The 17,454-nt window shown below is 40.2% G+C and overlaps 1 protein-coding gene across 10 annotated transcripts in view; it reads right to left on the reverse strand.

Moving 5' to 3' along the window:
* PLD1 (phospholipase D1) overlaps nucleotides 1-17,454 on the reverse strand; it is a 231,700-nt gene that overhangs the window by 116,645 nt on the left and 97,601 nt on the right. For all 10 annotated transcript variants that reach the window (XM_077161036.1, XM_077161038.1, XM_077161035.1 and 7 more), the window contains 2 exons: nucleotides 6,915-6,973; nucleotides 5,802-5,894 (listed from right to left, as the gene is read on the reverse strand). In XM_077161036.1, coding sequence (XP_077017151.1) covers nucleotides 5,802-5,894; nucleotides 6,915-6,973 — 152 coding nt within the window. The remainder of the gene's footprint in view (nucleotides 1-5,801; nucleotides 5,895-6,914; nucleotides 6,974-17,454) is intronic.

The raw sequence follows: 17,454 nt of genomic DNA on the forward strand, positions 1-17,454 counted from the left end.
AAGAAAACAGATCAGGACATAAATTACAGGGATTATAAAACCCAGAGACTACTCCACTTTAGTTCCTGGTCAAATTAAAACAGTTGAACTGTGGTAGGTAAGATAGATAGATGGGTGGGTGGGTGGACAGACGGATGGACGGATGGATAGATAGATGGATGGGTGGATAGATAGATATAGATATATAGGTGCAGTTTTCTTCCCACGGTCAAAACAGAGTAACTGATTTTCACCCAGTCCACCTCTCACCTCATCCTTCCATCTTAACAGGGGAACACAACTGTTCACTCAACTTCATGTGCTCTGACCAAGGAGTCATCCTGATTCCTCTCTCCCTCGACCCAAGGTCTAAGACTTAAGAGAGGGGTGTTGGCTTTTCCCCTCTAAGTATATCCCACATGCTTCTACAGCACTAGGCCAGGTCTCACCCATTACTAGCATAGGCTGCAGCCACTGCCTACTGCGTTTCCCTGCTTCTCCTCTTGCCCATCCTCTGAAGCAAACATTAAATCTGTGCATGGCTGAAAACCTCCAGCGGCTGCCACTTAAATAAAACCCAAATTCCCGCATTTTCCAGAAGGCCTTGGGCCAGCCTGGGTGCCACCCCCTCCCTGCCGCCACCGTCTTCTCAGCCTCTCCTTCTTCTGCTCTCGCCACCCCACTGCTCCGCCTGCCCTCAGACTTCGCTGTTTCTTCCAAATCCCCCCACTGAAGGTCCCTTCTTGTTAATTAAGCCTCTGCTTCAACGTTCCTCCTCGGAGAGGTCTTCCCTGGCTACTTGATCTAAAAAAGCTGTCCCCAATCCTACCGCCTTCTCTGCTCCATCCTTATCCCACTCTAGCTTCTTCATAGCACTTATCACGACCCGAAGTCATTTGTGTGCTTGTTTCTTGTCTACCTCCCCACCTAGAAGCTAAGATGCATGAGAGCAGGGAATGTGTCTGTCACATCCTCCACTAGCTGCCTGATGCCTGGAATAACTCTCTCGCAGCCCAGAGCAAACCATCCCACCTGAAGCCCAGATGCATGAGGGATTCCAGAGGCCAAATGAAATCACGTGGACGTCGCCACTGTCTAAAATTCCAATTTTCGGTATTGCTCACAGTTCAGTAAAGTAAATCCTAAATTCATTTCTTGTCATCTATATACCTCTTTCTTTTTAAAATGTTATTTGAGATGAGAAACGTAATATCCTGCCTACTGCCAGGTGCAGGGATTCGCTCAGTAAATGTGCTGCTTAAGAAGTCATCATAAATGGGGGGAAGAAATGTTTGTTGTCTCCTTTTGCTCCCCCCAACTCATTTCTAAGGCAGGGTCATTAGGGACTTAATTGAAGCCTTAATTATCCTGTTCGCCTTGCCTCAATATGTCAATATTGAATAAATGAGAAAGAAATTGGAAAGGTTTTTTTTCTTAGTACAAGGAAAAGCAGAGAGAGTAATAAAGAAGTGTCACTTTTAAAAGCAATTCCCATTTATATGCCAATAGCTTTCTACGTGGGAAACTTTCTAAACTAATTTTGTCGGCTGTACTTCATCATCTTTTCATTTGGTACTGATATTTTAAACCTCCATAAATGTAACTCAAGGAAATGCTTATTAATATGGAGCCAAGACTTTAATCTTCACAGAAAGATTTACACAATTTTAAATGATGACACATTTCATTCCAGGAAGGGTCATATCTTTTTAGACTGTCCTGGTTGAAGCAAATTTAATTCAAAGTTTTTTTTTTTTAAAAAAGGGAGGTGGGGAGATAGTTCTTATATGTAACAAAAGTCTTCCCACACATCTTCTTGTTACCCCCTTCTCAGATAGGGTATAACTCAAATGTCAGCTCCTCCTGGGAGTCTCCTTGATTTCCTGAGCTAAAGCAACTCTCTCCAGTCTTCAAATCTCTCACTAGTCCATCACCATTTCTTTCCTTCAAAGCTTTTATCACCCCCTAAATTTATACTATTTACACTGCTTGTAGATTTAGTTATTGCCTGCATTTCCCCTCTGAGAGCTTCACGAGGACAGGGACTTTGTCTGCTTTGTTCACCACTATTTGTGGCTAGGACACAACCTGGTATATATTAGGCACTCAATAAATAACTGAACGAACCAGATTGAGGCATCCATTCCTTGAGTAAATGTCTTAGGTTGGGTTGCCCCCCAAAATAAACTTTGACACAAGGATGTGATGAATGTAGTTTATAAAAGAGCTCATTAGGGAGGTATCTTAAGTTTGCCAGGCTACTATGACAAATAGCACAAAACTAGTTGAGATAAACATCAGGAATTTATTGGCTCGCGGCTTTGGAGGTCAGAAGTCCAAAACCAAGGTTTTAATAGGCCACGCTTTGTCCCAGAGTCTGTAGGATTCTGACAAGCCTCTGTACATGGCAATCTCTTTCTCCTTGTGTCTACTCCTTGGATTTCTGTTGACTTCAGGCTTCTACTGACTTTTGGTTCTTCTGGTTTCTGGTTTCTCTTTTCCTGACTGCATCTGACTTTCCTCTGCTTACAAGGACTCTGGTTTTATGGATTAAAGCCCACCCTAATTCAAACTGGTGTAATCTAAATAGGATCTTCAAAGATCCCATTCATGAATGAGTCCACACCTCAACTGATAATACCTTCAAAGGCCCTGTTTATAGACGGCTCACACCGAAAGACTGGAGGTTGGGAATTGAACCTGTCTTTCTGGAGGACATAATGCAATCCCCAAAGTGGGTGACTGTAGAAAGCACCAGTAGGGAAAGATTGGAAGGAAGGGCAAAGAACGGAGCCAGAGAGGATTCGTTTTCAAGCAGTTTACCATGGGCAACTGAGCTGCAATCGGGCAAGAAGACAGTGGCAAATGCCTTAGAATTATCCCAACCAAGTGACAAGGGGGATGGACTCTTGTCAGCCTTGATGAGAGATGTTCATGGAGGCCATTGACACATCTAGCCTGGCAGGAGGACTCTGTAAGGAGAGCAAAGCTTCAGGCAAAGAATAACAGATGCTTACAGTTTGAAACCTTGGGTCAGAGGTATGCATCAGCCAGTGTAGGCAAAGCTGATGACTGCGGAGGAGTTATCAGAGGAATGCGCAAAATTTGCACAGTGGGGCTGGGAAGACCTTGTCATGGTCAGGTTCATGTGTCAACTTGGCCAGGTGATGGTACCTGTTTGTATGGTTGGGCAAGTGCCTGCCTGTCTGTTGCCATGAGGACAGAATTCCATGAGGATTTCATAGAATGAAATCATGATCACATCGGCTACATCCATAGCTGATTCCATTTGTAATTAGCCAAGGGGAGTGTCTTCCGCAATGAGTGATGATTAATCTAATCACTGGACGCCTTTTAAGGAGGATTCAGAAGAGACAGGCTCTCTTCCTACTTCAGCCGGTGAGCCTCTCCTGTGGAGTTCGTCCAGACCCTCCATCAGAGTCATCAGCTTCACACCTTCATAGCATGCCCTACCGATTTTGGACTCTACGTTCCCATGGTTACGTGAGACACTTGTATAAATTTTATATCTACAGATAGTTCCTGCTGATTCTGTTTTCTAGGGAACCTTAGCTAATATAACCTGTCTCCCAAGGTTTGGTGTGGGGGCCAGAGGCAGGGGCAGTCTCTCTCTAAGCCGACACAGCAAGTGAACCCATTGCCCTCCCCCTAACGTAGGACACGACTCCCAGGGGTGTGAACCTCCCTGGCAAGGTGGGACACAAATCCCAGGATGAGCTGGGAACCAGCATCAAGGGATTCAGAAAGCCTTCTTGACCAAAAAGGGGGAAGAGAAAAATGAGAAATAATAAAGTGTCCATGGCTGAGAGATTTCAAACAGAGTTAAGAGGTTACCCTGAAAGTTATTCTTATGTATTATATAGATATCCCTTTTCAGTTTATGGTGTATTTGAGTGGCTAAAGGGAAGTACCTGAAACTACAGAGCTGAGTAGCTTTATTTCTTGAAGATGACTGTATAATGATACAGCTTTTACAATGTGACTGTGTGATTGTGAAAACCTTGTGTCTGATGTGCCCTTTATCTAGGGTATAGATAGATGAGTAAAAATTATGGATAAAATTAATAGGGGAAACAAAAGTTAAAATAAATTGGGTAGATGGAAATACTAGTGGTCAATGAGAGGGAGAGGTTAGGGGTATAGTATGCATGAATTTTTTCTTTTTCTTTTTCTGGAGTGATGCAAATGTTCAAAAAAATGATCACGGTGATAAATGCACAACTATGTGATGATTGTACACCATGTATGGAACATTTGTATGTTAAGAATGTTTGTGCTTGTATGTTGTTTTATCAATTAAAAAAAAAGTATGTGTCCAATTAAAAAAAAAAAGAAAGAAAGAAACAGAGGCCAGAGTAGGTTGGGTTATACTCCACTCCTCTCCCTATTTGGTGTTTGTTCTGAGTAGTTACCAATGTTTTTTTGACAATTTGATGATAGGGAGAGATAACTCCAAGTGGGAGTCTCTGAGTTTGCTGACATTTCACTTATATATAAAGTTCAAAGTATCATTTATACAAGTTCTAGAAGTTAATTTGCATATTGACAGCAAATAATTTTCTAGTAAAGTATTTGCCTTTTCATTTTAGTAAAATTATTTTTTGTAACATAAATTTTCAATATTTTTAGTTTAATTTCTGGATATTTTCTTTGTAACTTCTTTTGTTCTTTCAAAGTAAAAGTCCAACTTAATGGTATTTTGGCTGGTATCATGTTTTAAATAAATGTGTTAAAGACAGACCCTCATTTTAAATATATATGTTTATAATATATATGCAGTTCAATTCCATATTCACGAGCTCATTTATTATTTTCAAGGTGGGGGAAATAAACACTATACACACATACACACACACACATATTTTAATCATCCAGCCCCACAAAAAAAACTATACCCATTAGCAGTCATTCCCTATTCCCTCTTCCCTCAGCCCCCAGCAACGACTACTCTACTTTCTGTTTCTATAGATTTGCCTACTATGGACAGTTCATATAAACAAAATATTGCATCTGGCTTCTTTCACTTAATCAAATGTTTTCAAGCTCCAACCTTGTTGTGGCATGTATCAGTACTTCAATTCCCTTTTATGGCCAAATAATATTCCATTGTATTGGATGTACCACATTTTGCTTATCATTCATCAGCTGATTGACATTTCAGTTGTTCCTGCCTTTTGGCTACTATGAATAAAGCTATTATGAGCATTCATGTACAAATTCTGATGTGGGCATAAGTTTGGGATTCTCCTGAGTATATGCCTAGGAGTGGAACTCCTGTGTCGTATGGTCCCTGTGTCGTATGGTAAGTCTATGTTTAACTTTTTAAGGACTTGCCAAATTGTTTTCCAAAGCATCTGCATCATTTTCCCTTCCCACCAGCCATATCTGAGAGTTTTCTCCACGTCTTTGCAGAAACTTGTGATTGTCTTTTTTGGATTCTAGACATCCTGGTGAATTCCTAGTGCCATTATGGTTTTGATTTGCATTTCCATGATGGCTAATAATTTTAAGCATCTTTTATGTGCTTATTGGTCATTTGTATATCTTTTCCGTCTGATCGATTGTTGAGTCCTATGGGTTTCTATGTATTAATATCATTTACACACTCTGCCTCCAAGCCCAGTTTGAGGTAGAACATTTAAACAAATCTTGAAAATCAGAACTTAAAAAACAAGAATTAAAAATTTGTTCTGCCATGGCTTTGAAAGGATTTAGAATTTATAAAGAACTTAAAACCAGTACTAAAAACTCTCCAAATACCCAATTTACTGAAACAGACACCAAAAGGCCCTAAGTCCTACCTTTTTGACCATCGGTAGCAGGCTCTTCCTTGACCACAGCAATTCAAGCCCGGTATCCTGTGTCCCCCAGATCTTTTCATTATCATACCTTCTCTGAAAGAGACATCAAATTAACCCTTCATCTTCACATTTTCAACTCACACTTTGCTGATGCAGCCTAGCAGTTTGGGACTAAATAAACTCTCTCGTTCTCACATGGCTTTCCTTCCATTCTTTCCTCCTTCACCTGCTAATGACTCACTAAGCACAGTGAATCTTTAAAGCCCCGACACATGTGGGCGTTTGGAGTAGCAGAATTCTGTTGCACACCCTGCAGAGTCCTGCAGTCCTGGCTCCTGGTTCTAAATGCTGGATGATCTCTCTAGTTATTACATTTCCAAATGCCTCCAAAGGAACAGTTCACTGCTGTTCAGACTCTTAGAAGTGCTTACTGATACATTCCAGGACAATTCTGCATCTCTTCACATGGACCTCTCCTGCCAAAGCCACGCCAAAGGAAGTAGGGCCAGGCTACTAGTTTTGAAAGCAGTAATATCTTGATTTTGAAAGATGCAAAGAGAAAAAGCAATAGAGAGCGGCTAAACAAAAGAATTAAAAAAAAAAAACTACTAAGAATGCTCTTAAAGAACTAAAATTTAAAAGTTAACCTGTTCATAACATCAAGCTCTAATGCTATATAAAAAAATACTCACAAAGTAAATTTCAACCTTGCTACATAACATGCATTTACAAAGCATTCTTTGTAATAGTAATCAGAATGAATGATAAACAGTTAACTTTTTTATAGGAGATGAGAAGGGATCTGATATGTTTGGGTTTTACTATATTCTCCGACACATCATTCTCACTAAATTTATTCAACAACTGTTGGGTAAGAGGAAATTTGGGTTGTAAGCAAATGAGAAAGAAATGGAGCAATTGCTACCATTGTTGATCATAGAGAGATGCTCTGTTTTGTATGAATAGATCCTTCAGTTGCTCCAACTCTGTCAGGGAGAAAAGGAGCTAGCAGCAAAGCCAGTAGAGCTCCATTCCCACGCATGCTGAGAAACCAAATGTTCATGCTTATCAACTTCTCACACTTCTCTTTAAAGACGCAACACTGGAACTTACATGCCCTTTGGTCCCAAATCACGGATGAAAGACAGCTGGCTTATGTCAAGGAATTCTGTCTGAAAAAGAGGCCAAAAAATCCATACTTTAGAAAGCAAAAAGACAATCAAAATTCAAAAACATGTACTGGGTATTGCTCTGTTTGAACACTGATTCTGGTTCTCCACAGACTACACAGATCAATAACAATAATCTCATCCTCAAAGAGGGCAGAGTAGAAGCACATAAATAATTCAAACCAAGCGAGTGGTGTGTGCCCCAATGTGTAAAGACAAAATCCCCAAGGAGGTGGCAGAGGAAGAGTTTACTTCCAATTTCCTTTACGTCTGTTTCTATTGGGGAGGGGAATATATGGCACAGCGTACAGAGATAATAAAAGAACATGTGAAAGGAGTGATTTGGTGGCAGGTTCTGGAAGATGATTAGACTTGGGCAGATAAAGATGGGCAGAGGTGAAGGAGGAAATATAACAGAAGGGGTAAGAAGGTCAGAGGATGCTCATTAGGACTAGAGTGAGAAAGGGAAAGGAGGATAAGAGAAATTTAACTGGGAAAGAACTTTAAGGAAAGATTGGGAAGGTCTTTGACATGAGGCATAACAAAAATAATTATTTTTAGTAAACAAAGAAAAAGGATTTTAGGCCACTTTTCACTGTATACATTACTAGAAACACGATAACAGCGGTGGCTAACATTTACTGAGAACTTCTTGTGGGTTGGCACTGTGCTGAACATTTACACACATGATCTCAAATTCCTTTGAGGTAGGTACTATTTTCCCATTGTACAGAAAAGGAAACGGAGGTCTAGAGAAAGGTTTGGCAAATTTTTTCTCTTAATGGCCAGACAGTAAATAGTTCAGGCTTTGCAAGCCATATGGTCACTGTTGTCACTACTCAAATCTGCCATCGCAGCACAAAAGCCACCAGTGAATGTGGCTGTGTCCATTTAGGATACTATGACATGAATTTCATATAACTTTCATATGTCATGAAATATTAACTTCTTTTGATTTTTTAGCTCATGAACCATACAGAACAGGTAGTGGGCTAGATTTGGTCTGAAGGCCATACTTTGCAACTCCTGGTTCAGAGAAGTTAAGTAAATTGTCCAAGAGCACACAATTGGCAAGGAGTGGATTCAGAATCAAGACACACCAAAATCAGAACCCTTAAAACCAACATGCAGAAGCAAGTCGTTCAGGAGACTTCCAGGGAAGATGGGGAAGTAGGCAGCTCCAGGACTCAGTCCTTCTACCAAAACAGCTAATAAACAGGCAGGAACTGTCTGAACAACTATTTTGAAACTCCAGAGACCAGAAAAACACTGTACAGCATCCAGGGAAGAAGGGGAGGAAGACACTGACAAATTATGATAAGAACCATAAATTGTTCTCTGTGCAGCAGCCACTGACGCCCACCCCACTCTCATGGCAAGCTGAGCCAGGGTCCAGCTCTTGCTTAGCAGCTGCCAGCAGAAAGGGACATAAAAATCTTCTTTTCCAAGACCATGGGTGTGTACTGTTGAAAACTGAGCACAGCTTCTGTTTAGCAAATTCAGATCACGGAGTCCCAGCTCTAAGGGCAGCTATTATTTCAACCTGCCCCCAGACAAAGTCAGTTGCAGCCATAGTTTCAACCCTCCCTGACAGGGTCAGAGGCCATAGAAATATAAAGATGCAGGGTTCCTCAGGGCTGGGGTGGAGAGAAGTTAGCTAAAGAACTGCATTTGTTGGGCAGGCCAGGAAAGCTCAGCTTTGGGGGTCCATCTAAGAGGTTGTTGGTATACTTTCTGACTCCCTTCACAGAGGACTCTGGAGCCAATCTGCACTCCCTTCATGGGTCCTTGGCCTGCTTTGGCTAGAAAACACCAAACTGGGAAATTCCTCTTGGGGTGACCCTTCCCCCAAATTTTCCCTCCAGATAAAAGTAGTGTGAGACAATGAAAACACTGTAAAAATTACAGAGGCTGATATTCTGGGACTGTCAAAGTTTGCAACAAAGGCCTGCCAGCTTCTGATACCTGAGAGAGAGAGGTTTGTCCCGTGGAAACACAGAGGACAACGACTCCTGTAAATAGGGGAACTCTAAAACAAATGACAAGCAAAAGCCCAGGACAAGACAAAGGCCCAGGAAGACAAGGAAAACCCTGCACAATGCATTCATCTTGGGCAGATCTTCCTGATAGGAGAACTGAAGCTAAAGAAAATTTCTGCCTTACTACAGGCTATTTACAAAATTTAGAAACAGACACCCCAGGGAGTAAATTCCAGAGTTAACATTTTAAAATATTAAAATGTACAGTGTGCAACAGAAAAAAACAATACAAAACAAAGAAACAGGAGATGATGCCCCATCCAAAGGAAGAGGTTAAAAATATAGAAAACACCAATGAAGAGCACAAGAATGTGGACAAACAAAATGAAACCTTAAAAAAAAATGTTAAAAATGCTTAAGGAGATGAAGGAAAGTATAAAGAAAGAACTACAGGATATCAGGATAACAATGAACGAGCAATATGAAAGTCTAAGTAAAGAGATGGAAATTTCAAAAAGGAACCATACAGAACTACTGGAGTTGAAGATCACAAAAACTGAAATGAAAAATGTCCAGGAAGGTTTCAAGAACAGATTAGAATTAGCAGAAGAAAGAATCAGTGAACTTGAAGACAAGACACTTGAAATAAGTCAGGTGAGGACTAGAAATAAAAAATAAGTATTAAAAGTGAAAGCCTCAGCTTTTTCTCCGCCGGCCCGCCGCGCGGCGCCCATGCCCCGCAGCAGCCGAGCCGCCCGCCCTCCTTCTCCCCTCTCTTTCTCCGCCGGCCCGCCGCGCGGCGCCCACGCCCCGCAGCAGCCGAGCCGCCCGCCCTCCTTCTCCCCTCTCTTTCTCCGCCGGCCCGCCGCGCGGCGCCCACGCCCCGCAGCAGCCAAGCCGCCCACCCTCCTTCTCCCCTCTCCTCCCCCTCCTGCTCCGGCTGCTCTCCAACCACCACGGTGCCCTCTTCCCCCGCCTTCACCGTGCTCCTCCGCCACCAGCCTCGACAGCCTTGCCGCCCTCACCTTTCCTCCTCCAAAACAGCTACTGGGGGAGTGGAGATAATACAGAGCAGCTCCTGGAGCCACGAGGGAGATCAAAGGGACAGCGTACCCCATCCTGGAACGGCTGACTATCTGGGAGAACCAGCTCCGGTGAGATCACCAAGGGGCACGGGCTTTCCTGGGTGGGACGGCAAGCGACCAGAGTCCCTCCCTTCCACCTTCCCAGGCCAGCTGGTAGAATTGGACAGGTGGTCCCCTTAGGCCGTGGCGGCTGGTGCCCCCACCACACGAGGCCCCCCGGAACAACTGAGATAGTTGGGTCGGAAATCCCCAGACTGCGGAGAACAGTGACCGGGGGATCCCTTCCAAACACGTGACTCCCCCGTCGGCTGGGAAAGTGCACTCTCCCGGGCTGCGACAGCTGGCGCCCTCCCGCCACGCTTGGTGCCCCGGGCCGACTACCTAATTTGGCCGGACGCTCTCCTGTGCTGCGATGGCCAGCGACCCTCCCCGCATTCGGAACCCCAGGCCGGCTGGCATTCTTCCAAGACGCTTTGGCTGCCGAACCTCCCCTACGGCGAGAATTTTCCAGAGTTAAAGGACCCACAGCAACGTTCACTGGTGGAACTCAGAGACAAACGTGTGCCGCGAGCGCCACCTACTGGGCAGGATAAGAAAAACAGAACCCAGAGATTGCACAGAAAAATCTTTCAACCTGTGGGGTCGAACACCCGGGGAAATCTGACTAAATGCCCAGACGCCAGCAGAAGATAACGGATCACGCTCAGAAAATTGAACATATGGCCCAGTCAAACAAAGAAACCAATAGTTCAAATGAGATACAGGAGCTGAAACAACTAATGCTGAATATACGAACAGAAATGGAAAACCTCTTCAAAAACGAAATCGATAAATTGAGGGAGGACATGAAGAAGACATGGGCTGAACATAAAGAAGAAATAGAAAAACTGAAAAAACAAATCACAGAACTTATGGAAGTGAAAGATAAAGTAGAAAAGATGGAAAAAACAATGGATACCTACAATGACAGATTTAAAGAAACAGAAGATAGAATTAGTGATTTGGAGGATGAAACATCTGAATTCCAAAAAGAAACAGAAACTATCCGGAAAAGAATGGAAAAATTTGAACAAGGTATCAGGGAACTCAAGGACAATGTGAACCGTACAAATATACGTGTAGTGGGTATCCCAGAAGGAGAAGAGAAGGGAAAAGGAGGAGAAAAACTAATGGAAGAAATTATCACTGAAAATTTCCCAACTCTTATGAAAGACCTAAAATTACAGATCCAAGAAGTGCAGCGCACCCCAAAGAGATTAGACACAAATAGGCGTTCCCCAAGACACTTACTAGTTAGAATGTCAGAGGCCAAAGAGAAAGAGAGGATCTTGAAGGCAGCGAGAGAAAAACAATCCGTCACATACAAGGGAAACCCAATAAGACTATGTGTAGATTTCTCAGCAGAAACCATGGAAGCTAGAAGACAGTGGGATGATATATTTAAGTTACTAAAAGAGAAAAACTGCCAGCCAAGACTCCTATATCCAGCAAAACTGTCCTTCAAAAATGAGGGAGAAATTAAAATATTCTCAGACAAAAAGTCACTAAGAGAATTTGTGACCAAGAGACCAGCTCTGCAAGAAATACTAAAGGAAGCACTAGAGTCAGATACAAAAAGACAGAAGAGAGAGACATGGAGAAAAGTGTAGAAAGAAGGAAAGTCAGATATGATATATATAATACAAAAGGCAAAATGGTAGAGGAAAATATTATCCAAACAGTAATAACTCTAAATGTCAATGGACTGAATTCCCCAATTAAAAGACATAGACTGGCACAATGGATTAAAAAACAGGATCCTTCTATATGCTGTCTACAGGAAACACACCTTAGACCCAAAGATAAATATAGGTTGAAAGTGAAAGGTTGGGAAAAGATATTTCATGCAAACAACAACCAGAAAAGAGCAGGAGTGGCTATACTAATATCCAACAAATTAGACTTCAAATGTAAAACAGTTAAAAGAGACAAAGAAGGACACTATATACTATTAAAAGGAACAATTAAGCAAGAAGACATAACAATCATAAATATTTACGCACCGAACCAGAATGCCCCAAAATACATGAGGAATACACTGCAAACACTGAAAAGGGAAATAGACACATATACCATAATAGTTGGAGACTTCAATTCACCACTCTCATCGATGGACAGAACATCTAGACAGAGGATCAATAAAGAAATAGAGAACCTGAATATTACTATAAATGAACTTGACTTAACAGACATTTATAGGACATTATATCCCACAACAGCAGGATACACCTTTTTTTCAAGTGCTCATGGATCATTCTCAAAGATAGACCATATGCTGGGTCACAAAGCAAGTCTTAACAAATTTAAAAATATTGAAATCATACACAACACTTTCTCGGATCATAAAGGAATGAAGCTGGAAATCAATAATAGGCGGAGTGCCAGAAAATTCATAAATACATGGAGGCTCAACAACACACTCTTAAACAACAAGTGGGTCAAAGAAGAAATTGCAAGAGAAATTAGTAAATACCTAGAGGCAAATGAAAATGAAGACACAACATATCAAAACTTATGGGACGCAGCAAAGGCAGTGCTAAGAGGGAAATTTATTGCCCTAAATGCCTTTATCAGAAAAGAAGAAAAGGCAAAAATGCAGGAATTAACTGTCCACTTGGAAGAACTGGAGAAAGAACAGCAAACTAATCCCAAAGTAAGCAAAAGGAAAGAAATAACAAAGATTAGAGCAGAAATAAATGAAATTGAAAACATGAAAACAATAGAGAAAATCAATAAGACCAGAAGTTGGTTCTATGAGAAAATCAACAAGATTGATGGGCCCTTAGCAAGATTGACAAAAAGAAGAAGAGAGAGAATGCAAATAAATAAGATTAGAAATGAAAGAGGAGACATAACTACTGACCTCACAGAAATAAAGGAGGTAATAACAGGATACTATGAACAACTTTACGCTAATAAATACAACAATTTAGAAGAAATGGACAGGTTCCTGGAAAGACATGAACAATCAACTTTGACTCAAGAAGAAATAGACGACCTCAACAAACCAATCACAAGTAAAGAGATTGAATTAGTTATTCAAAAGCTCCCTAAAAAGAAAAGTCCAGGACCAGACGGCTTCACATGTGAATTCTACCAAACATTCCAGAAAGAATTAGTACCTACTCTCCTCAAACTGTTCAACATAATCGAAGTGGAGGGAAAACTACCTAATTCATTCTATGAAGCCAACATCACCCTCATACCAAAACCAGGCAAAGATATTACAAAAAAAGAAAACTACAGACCAATCTCTCTAATGAATACAGATGCAAAAATCCTCAATAAAATTCTAGCAAATCGTATCCAACAACACATTAAAAGAATTATACATCATGACCAAGTAGGATTCATCCCAGGTATGCAAGGATGGTTCAACATAAGAAAATCAATTAATGTAATACACCATATCAACAAATCAAAGCAGAAAAATCACATGATCATCTCAATTGATGCAGAGAAGGCATTTGACAAGAGTCAACATCCTTTCCTGCTGAAAACACTTCAAAAGATAGGAATACAAGGGAACTTCCTTAAAATGATAGAGGGAATATATGAAAAACCCACAGCTAATATCATCCTCAATGGGGAAAAATTGAAAACTTTCCCCCTAAGATCAGGAACAAGACAAGGATGTCCACTATCACCACTATTATTCAACATTGTGTTGGAAGTTCTAGCCAGAGCAATTAGGCAAGAAAAAGAAATACAAGGCATCAAAATTGGAAAGGAAGAAGTAAAACTATCACTGTTTGCAGACGATATGATACTATATGTAGAAAACCCAGAAAAATCCACAACAAAATTACTAGAGCTAATAAATGAGTACAGCAAAGTAGCAGGCTACAAGATCAACATTCAAAAATCTGTAGCTTTTCTATACACTAGTAATGAACAAGCTGAGGCGGAAATCAAGAAACGAATCCCATTTACAATCGCAACTAAAAGAATAAAATACCTAGGAATAAATTTAACCAAAGAGACAAAAAACCTATATAAAGAAAACTACAAAAAACTGCTAAAAGAAATCACAGAAGACCTAAATAGATGGAAGGGCATACCATGTTCATGGATTGGAAGACTAAATATAGTTAAGATGTCAATCCTACCTAAATTGATTTACAGATTCAATGCAATACCAATCAAAATCCCAAAAACTTATTTTTCAGAAATAGAAAAACCAATAAGCAAATTTATCTGGAAGGGCAGGGTACCCCGAATTGCTAAAAACATCTTGAGGAAAAAAAACGAAGCTGGAGGTCTCGCGCTGCCTGACTTTAAGGCATATTATGAAGCCACAGTGGTCAAAACAGCATGGTACTGGCTAAAGATAGATAAAGCGACCAATGGAATCGAATAGAGTGCTCAGATATAGACCCTCTCATCTATGGACATTTGATCTTTGATAAGGCAGTCAAGCCAACTCACCTGGGACAGAACAGTCTCTTCAATAAATGGTGCCTAGAGAACTGGATATCCATATGCAAAAGAATGAAAGAAGACCCATCTCTCACACCCTATACAAAAGTTAACTCAAAATGGATCAAAGATCTAAACATTAGGTCTAAGACCATAAAACAGATAGAGGAAAATGTTGGGAGATATCTTATGGATCTTACAACTGGAGGTGGTTTTATGGACCTTAAACCTAAAGCAAGAACACTGAAGAAGGAAATAAATAAATGGGAGCTCCTCAAAATTAAACACTTTTGTGCATCAGAGAACTTCATCAAGAAAGTAGAAAGACAGCCTACACAATGGGAGACAATATTTGGAAACGACATATCAGATAAAGGTCTAGTATCCAGAATTTATAAAGAGATTATTCAACTCAACAACAAAAAGACAGCCAACCCAATTACAAAATGGGAAAAAGACTTAAACAGACACCTACCAGAAGAAGAAATACGGATGGCCAAGAGGCACATGAAGAGATGCTCAATGTCCCTGGCCATTAGAGAAATGCAAATCAAAACCACAATGAGATATCATCTCACACCCACCAGAATGGCCATTATCAACAAAACAGAAAATGACAAGTACTGGAGAGGATGCGGAGAACGAGGCACACTTATCCACTGTTGGTGGGAATGTCAAAGGGTGCAACCACTGTGGAAGGCAGTTTGGCGGTTCCTCAAAAAGCTGAATATAGAATTGCCATACGACCCAGCAATACCATTGCTAGGTATCTACTCAAAGGACTTAAGGGCAAAGACACAAACGGACATTTGCCCACCAATGTTTATAGCAGCGTTATTTACAATTGCAAAGAGATGGAAACAGCCAAAATCTCCATCAACAGAAGAGTGGCTAAACAAACTGTGGTATATACATACGATGGAATATTATGCAGCTTTAAGACAAGATAAACTTATGAACCATGTAATAACATGGATGGACCTAGAGAATATTATGCTGAGTGAGTCCAGCCAAAAACTAAAGGACAAATACTGTATGGTCCCACTGATGTGAACGGACATTCGAGAATAAACTTGAAATATGTCATTGGTAACAGAGTTCAGCAGGAGTTAGAAACAGGGTAAGACAATGGGTAATTGAAGCTGAAGGGATACAGACTGTGCAACAGGACTAGATACAAAAACTCAAAAATGGACAGCACAATAATACCTAATTGTAAAGTAATCATGTTAAAATACTGAATGAAGCTGCATCTGAGCTATAGGGGTTTTTTTGTTTTTGTTTGCTTGTTGGTTTGTTTGTTGTTGTTGTTTTTTACTATTACTACTACTTTTATTTCTTTTCTTTATATTAACATTTTATATCTTTTTCTGTTGTGTTGCTAGTTCCTCTAAACTGATGCAAATGTACTAAGAAACAATGATCATGCATCTATGTGATGATGTTAAGAATTACTGAGTGCATATGTAGAATGGTATGATTTCTAAATGTTGTGTTAATTTCTTTTTTTTTTCTTTCCGTTAATAAAAAAATAAAAAAATAAAAAAAAGTGAAAGCCTCAGACAGCTATGAGACACCATGAAATATACCAATATACATGTTATGGGCATCCAGAAGAAGAAAAATGTGAGGAAGGGGCAAAAGGAATATTAAAAGAAATAATGGCAGATTAACTTCCCAAACTTAGCAAAAGACATGAATATGCACATTCAAGAAGCTTAGAGAACACCAAACAGGTAACATATATTGATTTTATTATCAAATCCATAGGCCAAGAAGAAAGTTCTGAAAGCTCCAAGGGAAAAGTAACATACATACAAGGGAGTCACAATAAGACTGAGTACTGTTTTCTTATCAGAAACCATGGAGTCCAGCAGTAGGTTGAAATACTTAAAGTGCCAAAGGAAAACAATGGCCAGTTAAGAATTTTATATCCAGCAAGACTGTTTTCAAAAATGAAGGAAAGATTAAGACATTCTCAAATAAACAAAAGCTGAGGGAGTACATCATCGCTAGACCTGCCCTATAAGCAATGCTAAAGGGAGTTCTTCAGATTGAAATGAAAGGACTCTAGACAGTGGTTCAAAGCACCATACAGTAACAAAGAACTTGAGGCAGAGGTAACCATTTGGGTTGTAATAAATGCCAGTATTATTGTTTGGGATGTAACTCCACTTCTTACCTCCTACAGGTGCCAAAACACAAATGCATAAAAAGTAGTAATAAATCTAAATTTTGGACATACAATGTACAAAGATATAATTGTTAACAAGTACAAAATATGGTGGGAGGACAGAGGAGTATAGGAAAAGTATATATGTATCCTATTGAAGTTAAGTTGGTGACTTGATCTCAAACCAAATATAATTGCTATATATTTAGAATGTCAAATTTTAACTTTCCAGTAACCACAAGGAAAACATGAACAATATATCCAGATAGAAACAAGGAGACATTATTAATATGGTACAACACAAGAAAGCAAATAAATATAAAAGCAGGTTTCAATAGAAGCAAAGGTTAAAAAATGTATAAGACTTGCAAAGACTAAATAGAAAAATGGCAAAAGAATAACCTGGTTTTCAGCAGTGACTTTAAATCTGAATGGATTAAACTCTCCAGGCAAAAGGCAGAGATTGGCAGAAGGGATAAAAAAGCATGATGCAACTGTATGCTGTCTGTAGAAGACTAACCTTAAAGTCAAAGATACTAGTACGTTGAGGAGAAAGGATGGAAAAAAATATACCATGCAAGCAGTAACCACAAGAGAGCTGAAGTGGCTATGCTAATAAAGGATAAAACAGACTTTAAGTCAAAAACAGCTATGAGGGACAAAGAATGGTCATTACATACTGATAAAGGTGACAACTCAACAGGAAGGTGTAACAATTATAAATATATATGCACCTAACAGCAAAGCCCCAAAACATATGAAGCAAATACTAACAGATTTGCAGGAAGA

Source organism: Tamandua tetradactyla, chromosome 5, assembly GCF_023851605.1.
Source record: "Tamandua tetradactyla isolate mTamTet1 chromosome 5, mTamTet1.pri, whole genome shotgun sequence".
NCBI lineage: Eukaryota > Metazoa > Chordata > Mammalia > Pilosa > Myrmecophagidae > Tamandua > Tamandua tetradactyla.